Genomic DNA, 22,499 nt, shown 5'->3' with positions numbered 1-22,499 from the left:
TTGGAACAAATCTGCGTCACGGGCTTTCCGGTTTAACTCCACACCTTTCAATCAGTCTTATACACACGGTGGACACGCTGCGCTCAGAAGGTAAGGGAGCCATTATTTGTTATTAGCATCGACTGTGCCATTGACATGTCAACATGTCTGCTGTGAAATCAAATTCCTAAAATGAACTGGCGGCTGTGTTGAAAAGCAGTGGCGCCACATCACAGAGAGACACTGGAACCTGTCACTGCAGCAGTCTAAGGTTTTGTAGTTCTATATAGTTCTGTGAACTGAGCTGTTAATTGATGACGACGGTCTTTTGACAGGTAACTGTTGTCCAAGTCTGTCCACATTCCTTGCAATACTTTTACACAGTATTACTATATGCTAGGCTTTGTAACTGTCATACAGAAAAAAATGAACACATTTACACCAACAACGAATGATTTGATATTTAGGTATTGTCCGTCTTTCTGAGGTGTTTTTCGGCCTGTTTCAACACCGTCTGCAATTAATTTTAATTTCTTCCACCTGTGCGCAGCACCTCCACCTCTAATGAATTGTGGGTAATATGGTGTACATCAACGGCACACGCAGTCAACCTTTAATTGATATAAGTACTGACTGGCTGCTTTATTTGGTCAGGTATAGTATGGACTTTGTGTGTTAAAATAGACATGCAAATAAGATGAACATAATTTTGGAGCTGCTCATCTTGAAAAGTACAAAAAAAAAACCAACCTTTACCTTTTTCTGTTGTCAAGCCAAAAAGAGAGAACAAAAGATGAAGATGATTAATAACTGTTTTACTTGATTAAAAGTTTTTGTTTCTAATGAGCTGCACAAATGCTTCCGCCTTCCCCCAAATCCAAATATTACCTTATCTCGTAATAATATTTTATTTTTACGACACCAGGGTTGTAGAAGAAAAATGTGAAGTCCATTTTGCTACACAAGAAAAAAAAGATGTGGATGAATTGAGAACGAAGCTGCCTCGTAGCCTGGTGGCACAGCAGCAGATAGGTCAATGTCTTTTGCCAGAAAAACGGCAGGATGGATGGACTGCAGCTGTAATGGGTGTTGTCTTTCAGCATCGTAAGGCACCTCACTTCACTGAGATCATCGATGCATGGCCAGTGGGTACCTGTGATGTTCTGGGCAGTTTACTCCACATCTTTAAGGCCTTAGTTATATTGGCTGTGATTCATTATTTGCAGTGTGTGTGCAGGATTAAATTTACCCACACAGATCCATCACAAACAGTTTGTGCTCTCAAACACCATCGAGCATCACTCGATGGTGTTCTTCCTTTGCTCTATATGTAGACAAGCAGTGCTCTAAATTGCATATGCATGTTCACTTGTGATGGGAACTTTCCAGTGTGGCTCAGCTCAGTGGAAAAACACCCGCACACCACATTCTGCCCCTGGTTATGATCCCTGACAGGGCCGTAACCACACGCTGCTCGACTGCCATGTGAGTCTGTGTTCCTGCATCGGAGAAATTACCTACCTGCCCCCTCTGTCACTTGTACATCACTGATAAGTAACGTCACAGCACGCTTTACGTAATGTTCATGTTCAAAGAACCAACAGTCTGTCCAAGGTGTGTGGTGATTCTTCGCTCGCTGAACTGTCTGCTGTTTACGACTGAAATCACAGACTCCTCACTCAACTCGCCAATATTTAATCAGTGTTCATAAAATGAAGTTTTATTAAGTTTCAGCAATAATAATGAGGAAAAAGCAAAATAAATGCATACAAAATGAATAATAAAACATATAAATAAAGCACACAATAAAGGCTACCTGTTTTTTGAGGCTTTCACAAGGCAGCAAAAAGAATAGAATAGAATTACTTTATTGATCCCAGACTGGGAAATTATTTAGTCACAGCAGCAGTCGGTCTGCAAAAAAAGAAAAAAACACTCTGTACATAACATAAATAGAAAGCAAGATATATACAATGTATATACACAGTGCAAACAAAACTATAAACAATAATCCATACAACTATACAAGAAATAAACAATTCCTATGAATGTGCAATAACAGAACCAAAATGTACATGAGTGTGCAATAATAGAAACACAGGTAATATAAATGAATAGACTTAAAAGAACCTATAATGTGCAGATGTAAACATGTTATAAACGGAGTTAAAACAATAGAGAGATGAGAGATCTCTCTGTCAGGCAGAGGTGAGAGAGTTATGAACAGTAATGATGATGAGGAAAAACAAAAAAGAAATAATAAAACATAAATAAACATAGCCTACATAAAGCACACCATAAAGGCTACCAGTTGCAAAATCAAGTAGGTTTTATTTGGCTTTGATTATTTGGTTTCACAGCTCCAGTCTAAACTCCAAATATACGGAGTTTACCATCATATAAAACAAAGAACAGCTGAAAATGCAGAGAGGGAGACACACAGTCAAGAAAATTCTCTTAACAATTAATCACTGGTCAAAATGCTTTTTGTTTACTTTTCACAGACTAATCGATTAATCCACCAATCATTTCAGCTCGCCAGGATTTACTGTATGTTGTCTTTGATTTGTGTGTTTGAAACTTTTTTTATTTATTTTTTTATTTTTTTAATGGATAGATAACACAGTATAGAAACACTGCACACTTATAAGCGCTCAAAGCTCACCTATCATAGACACACACACACACACACTAACACACCATGGAACAGGCTCATATCTCCTTAGATAACCATGAAGGTGGACCAAGATGGCCAGGAGCAAGAGGCCAGAGTTTCCATGCAACCGAGCTGAAAGGAGGAAGATAAGGAAGTTAAGTGAGCAGGGTGCAACAGGGTGCAGCAGGGTGCACTGACTGCTGTTTGCATATCCTCTCCTCACCCCACTCACCCCCCCTCTCCCCCATCATCCTCTGATAGAACCAGATCCAGTGACACATGCAGATGAGGTTTCTCCCCCTGTTTATGAGATTATCTGCCAGCAGAGGATGTATGATGACGGCGCTGTCACTGCACTCCTGCACCTGGGTCTCTCTCCTGCGGCCTCACCTTAACTGCAGGAAATACATTGATTTAATATGAGCCCTAATGTAAACGTTCGGTCACAACAGGAACTAATGTGTCCCTGCTTTGCTTAAGATTGATCATTCGGGGCCTCTTAACATCATGTTGTGCCTGGAAACCATCGTGCGTCAGGTGCTTGGGCTAATAATTAATGGATTTGGAAAGGCGGCGTGTGGTGGCTTCACAGCTGGCTGACTGCGCTCCACAGACTGCTGTTTAGTCACCCACGTACTCCAAGCATGGTTAAATGAAGATTAGAGCCAACAATCTGGACATCTGAGGCTGGTACAGACAAGCACCATGGGTGCTCTGCTTGCCCTTTTCACATTTCTCGCCTTCGCCGCTGCTGCCGCAAAACCCAACGCCGGCCTGAAAACGTGGGGACGCTTCAGTAAACTGCCCTACCCGGGAGACAAGGCTTTCCTCTACGGAACCTTCCCAAAGGACTTCATGTGGGCGGTGGGCACGGCGGCGTACCAGGTGGAGGGCGCGTTCGAGAAGGACGGTAAGGGGCTCTCCATTTGGGACACTTTTACGCGCGGGGGGAACCGGAAAGCTACCGGGGACGTCGGCAGCGACAGCTACCACAACATCCGCGCCGACATCCGAGCCATCAGGCAGCTCGGGGTGAGCCACTACAGGTTCTCCTTGTCCTGGTCCAGGATATTTCCCAACGGTACGCGCGGGAGTTACAACGAAATCGGCACGAACTACTACCGGAACCTGATCAGGCGGCTGAAGGAGAGCCGGGTGCAGCCGGTGGTCACCCTCTACCACTGGGACCTGCCCGACCACCTCCAGCAGAGCCTCGGCGGCTGGAGCAACCCGGAGCTGGTCGGCATCTTCAGGGACTACGCCGATTTCTGCTTCCAGACTTTCGGGGATGATGTGAAGTTTTGGATCACCATTGATAACCCGTTTGTGGTGGCGCGGCACGGGTACGGCACCGGAGTGGTCGCACCCGGGATAAAGAACGACCCGGATCTGCCGTTCCGGGTCGGACACAATCTCCTTAAGGTGAGTGAGTTAGACATAATAACTATTATTATTACAGTATGAAATTTTCCTTTAAGATCAGTTTGTTCATCTTTACATTTTAACAGGTCTTCAAAAACCCTGATGAAAAACGTTGTCACCATTTCTTTGACTTTTTTATCTTTCAATTGTCTTTATAGTCCAAATAGTTTGTTTTTCACCCGTAAAGCATTTTGAACTGCTCTGACCTGTATGAATTATGTTTTGAATTTAATTTTACCCTTCTCTTTTCATCATCCTTTTATTCCCACTATCCTCCCCTCTGTCTGTCAATCATCTCTGTTTCTGTTTATCTGTCTGTCTGTCTGTGTTTCCTCCAGGCTCATGCAGCTGCATGGCACCTCTACAACCGCCACTACCGATCCCGTCAGCAGGGCAAGCTATCCATGGCTCTGGCCTCTCACTGGATCAAGCCCAGTCGCACTCGTCTGGAAAGCCTGCGAGAGTGTCAGTGCTCCCTGGACCACGTCCTGGGCTGGTTCGCCCGGCCGCTGTTCATAGACGGAGACTACCCTCCCTGCATGAAGGCGAGGCTGGGCTCACGGCTGCCCTCCTTCACCCAGGAGGAGAGGGAGCAGGTGAGGGGGACGGCGGACTTCTTCGCCCTCTCTCACGGAGCGGCCTTGAGCTTCCAACTCATCAACGAGAGCCTGAAGTTTGGGCAGAAGGAGGATCTGGACCTAAGGATGCTGCTCTACTGGGTCAATGCTGAGTACAACAAGCCGCCCATCTTTGTGGTACAGAGTGGTTGGTAGGTTTAGATGTTGTGTTGATCTGTCTGTATGGTTGTTATTTACCTGTGAGTCGTTAAATGTATTCAGTGCTGCTTAACACAGGTATGTCCTTGGAAACACCAAGACAGAAGACCCAAAGCACATGTACTACCTCAAGAGGTTCATTGCAGAGGCACTAAAATGTAAGTAATGACCCATCCTGATGTCATACATTCATCACAAGCTGCAGCCAACAAATCAACTGAAGCATTTCCCTTTTCAATATGACCATAAACCATTTTACATTAAACAAAAATCTCAGGCAGTGTCTTCACTCTGGCCTGTACATCTGTCCACTTTTGGCACACAGCGATTGTCATAGATGGAGTGAATGTAATTGGATACACAGCCTGGTCTCTGATGGACGGCTTCGAGTGGCACAGGGAATATGGGATACGACGAGGACTTTACTACGTCAACTTCAACACTCTCGACATGAAGAGGGAGCCAAAGACATCTGCCACCTTTTACAGGTACATGTGATGTTGTAATGAGTGGAGATTTTGACAAAAGATGCTCAAGACTGAGCTTTGTGCCGACATCCGCTGATTTTGTCCAATAACAATATTTACCCTCTAATTGCAACACTTGAGAAGTGCAGATAATACGCTGCAGGAATAATGCTTTGGGACAAGTGCAGATATCTTTACAAAAGCTTTGCTTCATGACTATCACTTGAGATACTGAGCACAAAGAACTTCCACTCGAATGTAGAAAAAGATCTTGGATAAAACTTTTATTTTTTTCTTCCATTACAATAAAATTTCATTTTTCAAGGAACAAACATGCTCCTCCAGTCATCAAACATGGTTTTAGAAATTCACAGAAATTTAGATCTTACATTCCTAAAAGGTGGTATTTGTCACTTTTTTTTTTTATAATATCTTTATTGGCTTTTTTCAGATATATTGACATTACGCAGTGTTTGTGACAGGGAAAGTACAGAGATTGTCAAAGACCTCCCTCCCAAACCCACCCCTGCCAGTCTTCACCCTTCCCATTCCTCCCCAGCTAGTCTATCGCTTACCCCACAAAAAAAATAATTAAAAAGATGAAAAAGGTACGATAAATATAAACTTAAATTAAATTAAAGCAAAGGGGTTACAGTACATAGGCAGTAGCAGACAAGACATCAACAGTGGTGTACAGTCTGTTCCTCAAATACATCATGTTGGGAAAAGTTATCTGATACCTGTTGCTGTTACACCATTAGTGGTCTTTGCCCAGCCGACTGTGTGATGTTTTTTAAGTACCCCTTAAATCCACTCCATCATTTGTCAAAAAGATGGGTCTTTTTTTAAGTTGAACATAATCTTTTCAGAGGCCATATATGAAGCAGTTTCGTTCAGCCACATAGTATTTGTCACATTTAAACACATTTTACAAGGAAGATATCAATATAGACCAGAGATCGACCAATTCTGAGGCCCAATGCCAATATTAAGCAGTAAGAACATTTCAATATAGAATTATCAGCCAATGGGGAGAAGAGAATATACAGTTTAAAGGTCCACTCCAATGAAAATCAAGTTTGTAACCTTGTTAACCTGTCCATATTGTATTTTTTTATATAAGATATATCATGTGCAAAATAAGCAGTCAACGCCATAGCTGAGCATTGCTACTTTCTGCTACTCAGACAGCCAGTGGTTTGTACATCAAAAGCAATCCTGTCAACCTTCACGTCATTAGCATAATACTACTGGGCAACAGCCGGTAAACTGTGTTGTCCTAAGTGACACCAGAATAGTTCAAACGTTTTTATATCCGACAACATATACACTAATATCTGTCATCTGATCATCAGGCTTGAATATGAGCTTCATATTTTTCATATTTATAATACAGTGAAGCTGAAAAATAAATTGTACACCCCCAGTGTTTATATTTGTGGTCTCCTTACATTGGTAACATTTTTAATAACATACATATATCATGTGCAAAATAAGCAGTCAACGCCATAGCTGAGCATTGCTACTTTCTGCTACTCAGACAGCCAGTGGTTTGTACATCAAAAGCAATCCTGTCAACCTTCACGTCATTAGCATAATACTACTGGGCAACAGCCGGTAAACTGTGTTGTCCTAAGTGACACCAGAATAGTTCAAACGTTTTTATATCCGACAACATATACACTAATATCTGTCATCTGATCATCAGGCTTGAATATGAGCTTCATATTTTTCATATTTATAATACAGTGAAGCTGAAAAATAAATTGTACACCCCCAGTGTTTATATTTGTGGTCTCCTTACATTGGTAACATTTTTAATAACATACACAGTTATAGTTTCAGTTTATTTAATTTTTTTCTGTGCAAATGACAACAACAGAGAAAGTCTTCACTCTCAGCACAGCTCCTCCTGAAGTGATGATTATTCATTATTGTCTAAAGAAACATCATCCAGAAGAACGGTTTTCCAGAGCTTCCAGAGAACAGACCGGCACAAGGAATCTTCCCGTGTGATTTCGCCTGGGGGGTGTCTGCCAACTCCATACAGGTGTGTGGATATATATATGTGTGTGTGTGTGTGTTGAGGATTGTGTGCACTGAATGTGGAAGGATACAGGATTTGTGCAGGGTCAAAGTGCACGTTATAAATTAAACATAACTAGACTACTTCCTCAGAAATAGTACAACTTGAGGAAACATTAACAATGTATTAACTTTGGTTAACTGATATTGTGTGAAGTGCAGTATAAAGTTTTCTAAACTCTAACTATTACTATTAAATTATTCTCTGATTTAAAAAAAACATGACTGCAAGCTCTGTCCTCCTTCTTTGATTTATATCATGGTAATAGCAACTATTTTGTAGTTTTTCATGTTCAAAAGCCTCTCTTAATCATAAACCACATAGCCTCTCACTGTCAGCCAGCTGAGCTCAATAGCACAGGACCAACTGCTGCAATCGATTTGCCCCATTTGGCCTTTATTTGCACTTGTGTGTATGATGTTAACGCAGATCGAGAGGGCGAGGGAGTGCATGTTTACACTGCCGGGTTTCTCTCGGTGTCACAGGTGGAGACCACACCCAGCCAGTTTGCAGACCCCAGTGTATACTTGTGGAACATCTCCAACAATGGAGAGCTGCTGAGGCTGGAGGGCCTCAGTGCGCCTCCTTTACGCCGAACTACACATTGTGCTGATTACGCTACCATCAGACAGCAGGTACATCCTCCCACCAGTCCAACATTCAGCTCTTTTTTAAAACAACTTCTCATTACCTTCACCAAAGGAGGGTCCGTTAGTTGGTTGGTTTGTCATGAAACGTGGATAGAGGATGTGTTTAAGCCCAGAACAGACCACATTTACTTTCGGTATGGATCTGAATAAAGAGGAATCCAGGAATTTTTAGGGTGTTTTCTGACATTTTCATTAATGTCTTTTGAAAAAATGCTCAGATCTTTTTGGGAGGGCAAACACACTTGTTAGTAAGACTTTCTGGTGTTGAAGAAATTGTTGGTGATCATTTTACTAACTAGTATTTTTACTTTTGAAGATGCAAGGTTCAAACATTGATTTAATGCACTTCGATTGCATGTCATCCCATCATCAAGCTTTCATACTAAAAATATATGTATTATTTCACATGTTTATCCCCCACCCTCTCTTTAGGTGGATGAAATCTGGCAGGTGGGGGTAAACCACTTCCACTTCTCCCTCAACTGGTCAGCCCTGGTTCCTACAGGTGATGTGGCTCACCCCAACACCACTCTGCTGGGCTACTACCGCTGCTTCACCCGCCAGCTGCTGCAGGCCAACGTCACGCCTGTGGTCACTCTGTGGCACCACACACACCAGCGCAGCAGCCTGCCGGCTCCGCTGGACTCCAACAACAAGTGGCTGAACAGGTCAGATACACAAAGCTCTTTGAACTCCAGCAGTGATTTTGATGTATGTTTATGATCAATTGTGATGATGCAACCTGAAGTACCACATGCCTGATATAAATGCAGTCTTGAATTTTTGCCCAGGGAGACTTCTGAGGCCTTTGCAGAGTACGCCAGACTTTGTTACAGAGAACTGGGTGCCCATGTGAAGATGTGGATCACCCTGAACGAGCCTAACGATGAGATGGTGAGCTACCAAGAGGGTCATCAGATGCTGCGGGCACACGCTTTGGCCTGGCGTGCTTACGACCGCGAGTTCAGACACACACAGGGTGGACAGGTCAGTCACAAACCTTCCATAAATCAGGTATAGGTTGAATCACTTTGATCACCTGTACTTCCGTGTTTGGTGTCATGTCTCAGGTGTCTCTGGCTTTGCACATGGATTGGGTGGAACCAGCGTTTTCATTCAGCCGCGAAGACGTGGAACCGGCTAAAAGGGTTTTAGACTTCCGCATTGGCTGGTTTGCAGAGCCGATCTTCGGCAGTGGGGACTATCCTCTGGGGATGAGGAGCTGGCTGCGTCAGCTCAACTCACTTGAGTACAAAAACTTCATTCATACTTCACTACAGTGACTCTGATAGATTATAATAAGCACTGCTGTCATTTGATGTATTTCTGATTGTAACAGGAATTGGGGGATGGATTTAACATGAATCTTCGATGGTGTATTATGATGGTATATCAGCTAGAGACTGTGGAATTATCTGTTATGTTTTTATTGGTCAGCATTTTTAGCCATGCTATTTTTTGGGGGGGGGCTCTATTCGTCAGTCTCTGCACCTCAACAGCTGAAGGATGGATTGGCATGAATGTAGACATTCATGATCCCCAGAGGATGAGTCCTACTTAGCCAACTCTGGCGACTCCTACACTTCGCCTCAGCTCTACTTTGTGCTCAGTTGAAGCCTATTTAGCATGTGTTGGCTCGATAGCATTCTAAACTAAGATGGTGAACATAGGCTAGACTCCATTCTTTTGTTTACATTTGTTTAATACTCTGGCGACTAAATAACTGCAAACATACTGACATTCCTAGCAGCTTAAATAGTACTTTGTGTTTAAAGGTGCAATATGTAAGAATTGGCCACCTGTTGAATTCCTTATGAGTTAGCAGTGCAGCTAGCAGTCCGGACTGTGAGAGATTACCAGGGTTTGTGTTGGTTTTTACATGGCCAGCATGGGAGCTCTGGAGCAGGATGGGCCAGGGCTAGCTGGCTAGCATGCTAACTTCAGTGAATATCTTTGCAACACAATACATAGAGGTCATAACATAGAAACAGTTTTTTCTTAACATCATTTTGATCATTTGTATAAATGTTTAAATGTTTTTAACTTAAATTCTTACATAATGCACTTGTAATGCTAATTAGCAAATGCAAGCCTGCGTACATGCTACACTGGTGAAGATGGTGAATGTGGTGGACATAATACCTCGTAAAAAGTCAGACTGTTAGCATTGTTGCAGTACACTCGTTGGCATTTAGTGCTGCTACACAGCTGCTTAGCTGCTAGCATGGCTGTAGACTTTGACAATACATCCATATTTGTGTAAAGCTTGTAGGCAGTGATTTTTATGCATCTGACTCGAAATCTGATGATGCAATCACCTACATGTTCACTTTAATAGGTTATTCGTGATCTGAAGACTTGATTTTCAACCCAGCACTTAAATTAATGGAAATCAACAGGTTTGGTGGTGGTTTGAAATGTAATAAATGTGTATGGATTAATTTGTCATCAATTTTTAATGACACACAATTGAATAGCTAATGGGGCAATTCTTAAATACTACTGTTATATCATCTCCTCTGGTATGACACGTCATCGTTTCTGTGTTTCCACAGCCTGCCAGTGTTCAATGAGGAGGACAGACTGCTGGTTAAAGGCACATATGACTTCTTCGCCATTAGCCACTTCAGTACCAAGCTGGTGACACATGCAAAGGAAGACTCGTAAGACAAAATCTTTTTTTGCCTTTATTTTGGTAGTGGAAACATGGGGACAATAAATGTCCGTCTTAATTGTTGCAGTGTTGAAGTAGCTCAGTTTAGTCGAACATGAATATGTTGCCCTGATGTATTGATACTTTTAGCATGTAAAACCAAGACATCACAACCCATAATGGTGTTATTCATGTCATCACCATGTCTGCAGTTACACCTACACAGCAAGGCTTGAGGTCCAACACATGATCGACACCACGTGGATCATGTCCCCGAGACCCGTTGTTCCCTGGGGCCTGAGGAAAGCCCTTAACTGGGTGAGACTGGAGGGATCTGAGTCACAGTTTGTTTGTGTTACAGATTTGTGAGGAGGTAGAAATGTGGATGCTGACCATTTTTTCTATACTGAAACCAGTAGTAGGTTTAACTTGGATGTTTGCCTGTGTTAATTAGGAGACATTTTTTGTCCAAGAGTTACATTTTTAAAAAGTAATAAGTATAAATATTTGCATATTTATAGTCTCCTCGGTGTTGGAGAAATGTATGGCTTTTTAAACCAAGTTATTGTGTTGTGTTTTTATTGAGATTGGTACATCTATATATCACATTGTTTTTACTGTTTTTAAAACTTTTTGGAGCACACAAAAAATGAACAGAGAAAGAAACCCTAAAATATACATGTTAGATAAATGTCGACTTTTTAATCTTATTTTATCTTTTTAATCTCATTATTATTTTTTCTCCTAATTAGAGCTATGCTTTAATTTCTTTTTCTTTAACTGGCAGTAATGGGTTTCCATAAATAAAACCTGAAGTAATGGATAACAGCAGAGGACACAAAGTGGATGAAATGTATTGAGTTAATTGCTCTTTTAATGTGTTAAACTATAATGATGAACCTTAATCTTGATTAAAAACTGCTGCTTTCCCCCTGTGCCAGGTGAGGGAGCACTACTGTGATGTACCCGTTTATGTGATGGCTAATGGAGTTCAGGAGGACCCAGCCCGCTTCAAAGACAGCCTGAGAGTGTACTACCTGTACAACTACATCAATGAGGCGCTGAAAGGTGAGACTACACATGCATCATGCTGCTGAGACACTTGTGTGTACTGACTGGACTTTTTGCCCCCACTGGCCTCTGTAGAGCTTAATTATTAGACAGGTATTTAGGACACTGACCCTTGAATAGTCAGCTGACTGCGAACACATACACAAACACAAAAATATCAACAGAGATACACACTCAATACTGATGAGTCAAGGTTACCTGTCCTTGTAAAGTTTATTAGGTTACACTCTCTCAGCACTTTGCTGTGTCATGCTTGGATGTGCACACACTACCACTTTAATAGATGTTGTAGTTTGCTCCGTCACCACTAAGTGGCATCCACCTACAAAAGAAACACATTTGTGTATATTTAGTTAGAGTGCGTTTACACTTTACAAACCAAAGTTTGGAACCATGACACATGTAGAATTTATTCATTTTAACTTTTTATGTTGAATGCTTTATGACATGATTGACTTGTTCAAACTGAATATGAATTGTAAGGCTGCATCTCTGTATGCAAATGTTGAGAGGAGTACTACTGTGGAAGATGATTTAGGCCAGGAAAATAAAAACGTGAAATTAGGAAAAAGTTGTGAAATAGTACAACGAACATGTCACTTTCTTGTGTAGTTATGAGACACTTTTCACTAATTGTAATGTCTGAAAATCATGCAAGATTATTAGAAAAAATGACACGACAATGAATTGATCAGGAGAAAAAATTTAAATATGACACTCAATTACATAATTAATATCAAAATAATAAGATTCAAATATTTAATTTTAATTGTATCTACACCAATGCTCTATGTTCTATTTATATTTATTTCAATTTACCATAAATGCAACTGTGTAAAATAAAGTTTCAGAAATTCCTTTGTACTATACTATATTTTACCAGCTGTTCATGTTCACTTTGAATGTTTTGTTCATTATTATTTAATGCTTTTTGATTTTAATCACAATGTAATTGGTGTAATGTAAAAATAAATCTTCAACTTCCCACGTTTGGCTCGTTCTCCTCAGCGTACACTCTGGATGGTGTAAACCTGAAGGGTTACTTCGCTTACGCCCTCAGCGACCAAAGGGACCCGGGGTTCGGCTTGTACGGCCACGTCCACGAGGAGGTCATTGTCAAAGCCTCTCTATCCAACTATCGTAACATCATCCAGCACAACGGCTTCCCAATTCAAGGCTCTGCGCCCCAGCAGTGTCCCAGCACGCCTCAGCCCTGCCTGGGCTGCCATGTGCTGGTCAAGAGGCCTGTGGTGGGCTTCCTGACTCTGGTGGGTTCAGGTGTGCTGATTACACTGGGCCTCATAATCTACTACACAGCCAAGAGACACAAGGAGTGTTACTGATGATTGTGAGGATTTTGACTTTTTTAGAAATGAGTTGAGGGAAAAATGGAGCTTATTGTTCATAAGCATGGAGTTTAGTCCCGGTTTCACTTTACAGCAACATTAAATTACGGTTCTTTTACATTATAGACCTTTACATTAAATTAATAATGAAAGTGGCTCATTCATCTTCACATTTTTGGTGATAAAACTGTCATTAAATTAACATTTACATTAAGGGCATTTAGCAGACGCTTTTGTCCTAAGCAACTTGCAGTAAGTACATTTGTCAGTTATGTAAATGTTATGAAAAGTTGTTTTGAATGTGGTACATACCTGCTAAGCACCTTTTTACAGCTGATAAACCCAGAAATATTGTCATCGTTAGATTTTTAAATGTTTTCAAGACTTGAATTCATCTCATTATTTTTAGAAAATGAAATGGAATGACTACTATAGAGTAGCGATTTTTGATGACTACATTTCCAGGCTATACTCTTCTTCCATTTAAGACTGAACGAGGTAAATACTACAATGAGTGGATTGTGAGGTACTTCCTTCACTAAGGTTGCTCCACAGGCAATTTACATATTAAGTTTATTGTAAGTGAATGATTCAAGAGGTCTGGCAGTCAACAAACTAGTTCTGAAACCAATGACACACCTGACTAAAGTGACTAATACCACTCTCAGATATCACATAAACAATCATTTAATTGTAGAAACTTAACCTGACAAAAGCTGCACATTATAAGTTCTGGATGACGGCGTGTAATCCTCAAATGGCCTTTTCATGGTGAATTCATGCTGTCTGGAAGGTGAAAGGTCACCCAATAATAGGTTTCATTTTTTGAGACCTCTTGCACTCCACCAAACTGGCAAGGTCATTTCCTATAAAGAATGCAAAAGTTCTCCAGACGAGGAAAACCTCCTGGATAGTAAGTTTAACAGCTGCAATCTGCTGTTTGTGCCTGACTTTATTGATTGACAGAGTAAATCACCATCTTAGGCTTGCCTCAATTAGGGCTGCACGTTATTGGAAAAGACAGAGTTAGCTGTGATACAGGAATTATACCTGGGTTATACAGTCAAAATGTAATGTGCAACCATTTTTTGTCTTATTTGTTGGCGTTTCAATAAAAAAATAAAAATAAAAAAGACTTTTCTTTGTTTTTCTGTAATTATCACGCAACCAACAATAAAAACAAAAAAGGGTGTCATTTTTATGTTTCCATTTTGTCTTCCATACTCATTATCATGACTTCAGGAGTGGTGGTCAAAGATTGTTACGTATGTTCATTCTAATAAAATCCATGTTTGGTCTTACTCACATTGCAACACAAGGCTTTTTACATGTTCTAGAGAAATCAGTTTATTGTAACATTCTGCTGCAGAGTTTGAATAAACATCCTGTGTCCGTACATTGTATTTTTAAATGCAAAAGGTCTTCTTGGGGCAAAAAGTGAGAGCAAGGTGGTGAAAAGTATCAGTATTTAAATGATTAGGAAAAGTATCTGTCCATATCTTTAAGTCCATTCAAAGTTAAAACATCATGCCATCAAGACCATCCTCCATGAACTTCTTGTAGATGGCCATGAACTTGGCGGTGAATGCCTCAAGGTGGTAGATAGATTTGTTGCCCAGCTGCAGTCTGTGTTCGTAGAAGGCTGCCATGTGAGCCACCTCTGTCTTCAGCTGGCCGTCGCAGTTACTGAGTAGCTCTTTTACCAGACCCTGTTGGAGGATTGGACAGAGAAAATGAATACTCGTGACCTTAAACATCACTCCAAAGAGTCTCAACACTTAAGATGGGAGATGAGACGTAGTAAAGGTACCTTCATGATGATGTCAGGAGGGATGCAGTGAGTCAGCAGCTCGTACAGTCTGGCTCGAACTTCCAACAACCTGGAACGGAGACAGATGTGGATTTTGCATTAAAACATCCACACAAGACTGATTAATGTTCTTTAAATCGCCATCAGAAACAACTAAACCTCTTCTCTTTGCCTCTCCTACCTCTGAGGGCTTTGCTGGCTGACGATGGCATTAGCAGTCTCTCTGAGGTAGACCTCCCAGTCTGTTGCCGGGACATCTTGGTCCACTGAGAATGGATACCTGGAAAAGAGTAACACAGGCTAAATAAGCAGATACTTTTTGTTGATTTTCCATACTTGTGGTGACGCCGTGGAGAAATGATGATGGATACATTTTGTGATAACTTACTGCTGCACCCTGCAGGCCTCGCACATCAGAAGGGCTTTGCGGAGGTTGCGACCGGACTTCTCAGCAATTTGTTTGGCCAGCTCAGGTGGGAGGAGAAGACCCTCTTTTTTACAGACGGATGTCAGAACATTACAAACCTGGCAAAAAAGAAAAACAAGGTTAAAATGTTCCAATTCTAATGAGATACTTTGAGATGATTACTAATTACAATCTGAGCGATATCATCTCCATCTTGCCTCTTCTGTGCTTGGCAGAGGAACTCGGACAGCCAGACAACGGCTCCGAATGGGCCCGATCACTTTGGAGGTGGAGGTAGAGCACAGGATGAGACGACAGGTGGACATGTACTTCTCCATCGTCCGGCGCAAAGCGTGCTGTGCGTCTTTCGTGAGTCGGTCCACCTCTGTCAGCAACACCACTGAGAACGAAAGTGTGTCATTACTACAAGAATGACAAACATGATGGCTACACAGACAGATGGTCAACAGAGGGAAAGGGAGATTCTTACCTTTGAACTCCCTCTGGGTGCTCGACTGGATCTGCTGTGACTGAGCTACGGTTTTAATCAGCTCTTGAATAACCACACGGTCCTGATTACCAGCATCACTGGAACGACAGGACAGAAACTCGTTCAAGTCCAACTGAAATCTAAAGCGTTTTTATCTGCTATACGCTGTCAGATAAATGCAATTGAGTAAAGAGTAAAGTACAGTACTTCCAAACTAGGTATAACGCAAAACAGTATAAACCTATTGGTACTTACTCATAATATTAACCCAATGAGAAATTTGATAAATAATCATCAGTGATGATGAGGATATTAGGGATGAAAGATATATCAGGCCAATAAATTAAAAGGGTCTAATATTGGGAAAAGTATGTTACGGGCATTGGTATAATTATAGCTGATAATACAGAGCCAAATCGCTTTCATTGGCTCAACAACAACCCCCACACTCTGATACATTAGTTGGCGGTATGCACCTTTAAGTTGGTTTGAGACACTGGAAAGTGAAAAAAGTGTGGCATGCTTTCATTCATCCGTCTTTTCTCATCAGATCTGAGCCTTTCTTGTTCTCCAATGTGCAGAAACTACAAGTTAGAAACTTCTTAAGGTTAAAAAAAAAAAGTGAATGTATCAGTTATCTTGTTGGTGTCAGCCATGAGTAGCAGGTCATAATCAGTTATTGGTATTGGCTGGAAAATCTGTATCATGCATTCCTGGAGGATATAGTGACTATGTGGGTGAAGGCAATCTGGAAAGTAAAGATTATCACATCACTTTGCTGTAATGCAGCCTTTTAAAGCAGGAAAAAACAATGCCATATCATCACAATATCCTAGATCTAAGATGGTGTGTGGACATCTACATAATGCAACAGCACTTAAATAAACATACACAGCTACTTGATTCATGATTGAGTTACCTTGGGTTGACTTCCAAGTGGTAGTTGCTGGCTATGGTGTTGATCTCAATTTTCTTCTTTGAGGGAGCCTGGAGACAGAGCACAATGGAGGTTGGAACGAACGGACCATTTGATTCTGAGCTCATGAAGACTGAGAGAGGAAGATGTCTGCATGTTTTCTGGAAGGCAGCTATGCATTGAACAGGAGGTCTAGTGACTGTGTGTTTCATCGTTTGCCTTCTTACCACGATGCTCTGGTGCTCTATGCGAAGTTTCTCCACCCCGGCTCCGTACAGCTCCCTCAGCAGACACATGATGCGAGTCTTCTTCCCGGCGCCGGATGGACCGTACACCAACAGGTGCGGGAAGTCACCACATTGAACCTTCAAAACAAACAATTTAAACGATCAGTTTTACTACCACTCCTGACAAGCAGTCGGGGGGGGGGGGGGGGGGGGCTTGCGCTGCATTTTTAAAAGCTCCTGCAACGTTACGTGTTTTAATTATGTTCCGTTAATTCCTTGTAAAGCAAAGCTTTAACACAAACACAGGGTCATGTCGATAGTAATTAAACAATGGCGACACTTAGGTGGCGTTAGTGTTTGATATGATGGACACTGCTACCGTTAGCTTAGCTTAACTCGGGTTACTCTTCAAATAACAGTTACACTTGAACGGGTCGACAACAGAGGTTGGTCACCACAGGAATCATTTCTGAGGGTAACGTTACACTCAACGAAACCTGTTGGTACCAGTCTTAAGTGCTAATGCTAACGTTACCTGAACGCAACGCGGTTGTTTATCTTAACTCACCAAGTTTTTTAGCTGAGCTGCTTGCTCTTTATGATAGTCGAGTTTCCCGAGGGAGGTCGGTCGGTATTTGTCCAGCCACAAACTCATCGTGTTATGGATTCAGTAGCTGTTACAGTCCGTGTTGTTGTTTTTGACAGCAGACAGCCCGTCGCTAGCTCCTCTCTCTCCCGCGAAATATTCTCAAGCAATCCGCCCGGCTGTTTCCTGTTCCTGTACGGATAGTCGAACGGGTAAAAAATGGGTTAAACGCGAGTGCGAAAACCACCTTTTCCGCTGTGATTACCTCTAAACTGTAAGTATTTAAATGGGAAAGTGTACTTTTAAGGCATTATGTATTTTTAAAGAAGAAATCCAAAGTCAGAATTTTAATATTTACAATTTGAAATATGTTAATAATGCAAACAAGCTTTTAAACTTGGAAAATAAAGTCCCAAGACAACTGTTTGAAGCTAGAAAGGTGACAGTGACAAATACGTATAAAGAAAAACAGTATGCAATTATGTTATCCTTTAAGGTCAGTTATGAGAACAACGAAACTTTGTTTATTCAGTTTGTTGACACATAAAAAAAAACTGTCAATGAGAATTAAAATGTCTTCCTCAAAACTACACAGTGCACCTGTAAAGCTTCAGTCGGCAGACATAGTGTGCTTTAGGTGATAACAATTCATAAAGATGTATTAGGAATTAGTTTCATGAAGCAACGTTTGTGTATTATGCTGAAGGGTAACAGCTTTATCCTCTAGAGCCCCAGCTTCATAGATGTGCATGATTTCCTCACAGTCACTGTCTTTTGTGATGATATATGTGCCTTTCCAGCAAAACGCAACAGATGACCTCCACGAGAGTCACTCTTGCATAACATCTGTTGTTATGTCCCGGTATAAGTAAAGATTTGTGTGTAAGGATACACAATCCAGGGCCGCCTAGAAGAGACATTTGTCGCGTTGGTAGAAACCCAGGGGAGGACTGGGTGTTACAAGGGATTTAGGGTTAATCTGAATATATCCTCTACGGAATTTCAAGCAGGTTTGCATACGTTTACCCTGAACACAGCCAGGCTGCAATGATGCCATCAAGGAATGTGAGACATGTAATCCCATGCCACAAAAACAAAAGCTCACAGTGTCACCACATAATAAGAAGGTGTGAGGACAAGCTCATCTTGTAAGTGTTGGTAGCATACACTTGAGGCTTTTCCCTAGATATGTTGTCTTTTTTTACAGGGAGTCGAGTTAAATGCCTTTTATTTCATGGGTATAGGAAGCATTGATAAGGCGGTTGGGAAACATTTTTCACATAGCAGATGCCATGTCCTGTATTCAGGTGGTCATCTAATTATGGCATTAATTTTTTTCAAGATATTAAAAAGCTAAAAGTCCAGAAGTTGATTTGGTGACCAATTTATGAATAGCTATGTGACACAGGCTCCTGGTATGTACACCTCTTTGTCTAAAAATACACATTTGCTAACATTTCAAAAAGCAAATAACTTGAAATCCAAAACAGTAAACCAAAGTAATGAAATACCTCGATAAATCTGGCTCAATCACAAACGTTGACTTAAGGGGGTTGATGCTCTGTGCTGTTTTACATGTGATGCATTTCATCACCTCACACAGTTATCAGTAATTGTATCATCTAATGTAATGGAGGTACTGCAGTTTAAAGATGTAAAGATGAAAATAAGAATTGAAAGCTTCATGCTGGAGCTCCTCCCTGCCTCGAAACCCTTCATCCCTCTCTTTTAGTCTCACTTGCCGCCTTACTTGTCTCTTTCCTGTCCTGTTTCCCTTCTTTCTACCTTGTATACTCTAACCTGGGCATTCCCTCTATCAGAAAGTTAAAATGGATTTGATAGTGAAGCACTGAAACAGTCACTCAACAGTCAAAAGCAACATTTTCTTTGCTTAACTGACCACACGCATGTCAATGTTTGGTGTCAAAACGTGGCTGTGTGGCCTTTCGCATATTACACAGTGTCTAGTACACAAGATACCGCAGCTTACATGATTCAGCGTGGACGTGCAGTGTTACCGTCTCTTTTAAACTTAAATGAGACAATCATGACCAGCCTAAGCTGTTACAGATGCTCCTTATCCTGCCTTTTTTAGAAACTTGTTTCATTGTGTGCGTCCACCTGTCAAAAATCCTTCCTTCTTTTCCTCTGCCCTGCTTTTCTCCAGCCTGACCCAGCTAACTATACCTCTCGGCGACAGGAATGTTACATATGGAGGAGCGTGTCTCGGCAGGTTGGCGTAGCGTGTATTGAAAATACGTCTTCCAGGTAGATTGATTAGCATCCATCATCGCAGCGATGTAGGACAGTGTAACATCTGGGACGAACGGCTGAACTTTATCAAGTTCATTCATAAATGTCGATTTGACTCGTAAATCTCCTGATGGTTCAACTTGTGCTGATGCTGTGTTGTTGTGTGGTGTTTCTATTAGATATTGCTAGTATAAAAATTGTTTATTATTGTGTTTGTGAGGGAAGAGACACGACAGAAAGCGATTCGTATCCCCACTCCTAACCCTCCACCTTGACCAGATCTCTTCTCCCCGAGACCTCGAGGGTCAAACAGGCCTCAACAGGCAGGCTCATCCTCAAGGTGAACACACAAATAGCAGGTCTTTTAACCCTCCGAAACATGAAATTCAATGTTTGCCGGCAAACTTGAGGAATTCCACGGTTCACCGACAGCTTTTTTAAAAAACACTATAAGTCTTTCTTGTCGATCGAGGCTCAAACCTTGGCTGCGGCGAGAGAGGTTTGAATGAGCACGAGAACGTGTTTGAAGCATTACCTCATGTGTTGTCGAGGAATGTACTTCCAAGGTGAAAAATCCTTAGCCTTGAGCCATATCATACAGTAATGAGTGAAAAGGAGGAATGGGGAAGGGGGGGGGTGCACCACAGACCCCGAGCCTCTTCATCATTTGTCATCTTTTGTCAAAGTCGAATGTACGTGCAGCTAATTTTTCAATTTGTTTGATCACTTACACAATAGCACTCTGTACTTAATCTGCTTTAAGTGGTTAATCTAACATTTTCTCTCACTCTTGTACATGCTTGCATTCACAAACGCACACACACACATGCACATACACACTTGCACAAATAGCACAAACACCTGCCTGTGGAACTCTTGCTGAGGTAATGTAGGAGGGCAAAGCATTCCTCAACCCCTTTTCTTTTTCTCTCCTCCCCTCTCGTCGTTTCATATCTTTTCAGAGGTGAACTCACTCCTTCTGCACCATCTGTGTCATGCAGCACATAAGCACTGAGCTGTCCTGGCTGGATACTGGATGCTTCCGCCGTGTTGGATGTGTTCTTGGATGACACAACCTCGTCACAAAACATCTGGTATGTTGAAAATATTAATTCTCTGTGTCTTTAGCAGCCTTAGTTCTTGAATTGTCTTATTAAGGAACAGGTCAAAGTTACAAATCCTCTTATTATTGAGTATTTTTCTGAGGTTAAGGTGCGATTAAGTTGCTGTGCGGTAATATTTTCCACAGACTTGACACATGGCCTTCGCACAATGGGAAAAAATGACTCAGTATGGCAGAACGAAACATTGCTGGGAGAAACGGACACAAGGTTTTCTGCATGAAGAAAGAAGTTGATGTATGATATGTGCTGAATTTACAAGAGGGCCCAGATGATTCAGGTTTTGTTCTAGTCAGCATTTCATGAAGTTATTAACCCTTCTTTTAAGTCAACAGCTCACAAAATTGAGTGATTTTTTAAGGGAATTTGGGGAGTTTCTCTCCCCCCTCGTCCCCATGCTGTTGTTGACTGTTGTTGGCGTGGCTGCTTTGACTTATTGCCCTTGATGACAATGACGTCATTATGTAGACTGAACCCCAAACACCTCCAACTGTGACTGACTTCCCGTGTGCCTGATTTAAACCTAAGCTCAAGACCCACCACCATGGGTTTGAAAGTAGAAGAAAAACATGCCAGGCGAGGAAAGGGTGTGTGTGCGTTGGCTGCGGCCAAAAATATCCATCAGGAAAAAACAATGTGTTTGAGAAAAATGCTACAGACTGTGGCTCCGTGGGGCTTTTTTGGGGAAGATAAACGTTGCTGGCTTTTTTTGGCTTTTTGTGACCATTCAGTCTCGAAAGTGATCCTATTTATCTCATAAGTAAGGCTTTTAGTAGAATACTTATACTATCAAAATAGTGGAAAAGTATAATTTTCTGCGAAGAAAACAAAAAAATCACTTTTGATGAACACCATATCTAAAGTGCATTAGGTATTTCATTCATAATGCCTTATGATGCATGCATTAGATACATCCAAATTTAGTTCACTTTAGCTCAGACATGTATTTTATTATTTATGAATACATTTTTTTATTTACCTATTGTTTGTTTGTTTGTTTATTCATTCATTCATTCAAAGCCTAAACTGATTTGCAATGCCCACCTCTAGATGGGCCTTTAAAGAACATAAAACTCAAAAACAAATATAAAAAAAAAGATACAAACACAAACTCAACTTAATTTATATGTACAAATAAAATACAGACAGAACAATTTGAAAAAACTGTAATACAATACTATAAAACACCTGACTCTGTATGCAGTTATAGATGAGTTTAAGTTTCAGAGCAAATTTGATGATCAATGATCAAAATTGATGATATTTAATATCTGAAGATCATGGCAGCAATGTGATCTGACACTTTGATTTATTTCAAGTCACATCTATAATGTTTTCTGACTTCTATTACTTTAAAAAGCGTTATGTATTATACTGCATTATAGATGTGTTCATAGACAGTGTTACTTTAAGAGTGGAGACGACTGATTGGCCGTTATTGGAAATCTGTCCAAGTAACAGTTTTCTTCCTTCTGGAGCACTTAAATACTCTCTAAGCAAATCCAGACTTGAATCCAGACATATGCAAACATTTACAGATCCAAATGTCCCTGGACTGTGCATACATTTATTCTTTAGTATGCA

General features: G+C 41.1%; 2 protein-coding genes across 2 annotated transcripts; one reads left to right on the top strand and one right to left on the bottom strand.

Annotated features, from left to right (window-relative positions):
- Positions 1-925: 925 nt before the first annotated feature.
- Positions 926-14,239, top strand: kl (klotho). Its single transcript, XM_030437498.1, has 13 exons — positions 926-4,057; positions 4,396-4,826; positions 4,912-4,991; positions 5,159-5,321; positions 7,245-7,350; positions 7,872-8,021; positions 8,469-8,704; positions 8,828-9,023; positions 9,107-9,285; positions 10,592-10,699; positions 10,902-11,007; positions 11,631-11,757; positions 12,769-14,239. The coding sequence occupies exons 1-13, from the start codon at positions 3,341-3,343 to the stop codon at positions 13,101-13,103; spliced, it is 2,934 nt and encodes a 977-aa protein (XP_030293358.1). The 5' UTR covers positions 926-3,340; the 3' UTR covers positions 13,104-14,239.
- Positions 14,240-14,427: 188 nt separating this feature from the next.
- On the bottom strand, positions 14,428-17,739 carry rfc3 (replication factor C (activator 1) 3). The gene is made up of 9 exons (XM_030437499.1): positions 17,524-17,739; positions 16,956-17,093; positions 16,732-16,799; positions 15,813-15,910; positions 15,541-15,722; positions 15,305-15,441; positions 15,098-15,196; positions 14,917-14,986; positions 14,428-14,815 (listed from the first exon to the last, which is right to left on the bottom strand). The coding sequence occupies exons 1-9, from the start codon at positions 17,608-17,610 to the stop codon at positions 14,624-14,626; spliced, it is 1,071 nt and encodes a 356-aa protein (XP_030293359.1). The 5' UTR covers positions 17,611-17,739; the 3' UTR covers positions 14,428-14,623.
- Positions 17,740-22,499: the final 4,760 nt, after the last annotated feature.

The sequence above is a fragment of the Sparus aurata genome, chromosome 13 (genome assembly GCF_900880675.1).
Source record: "Sparus aurata chromosome 13, fSpaAur1.1, whole genome shotgun sequence".
NCBI lineage: Eukaryota > Metazoa > Chordata > Actinopteri > Spariformes > Sparidae > Sparus > Sparus aurata.
The sequence above is the reverse complement of the archived record's forward strand: the minus strand, read 5'-3'. Positions and strand labels throughout refer to the sequence as shown.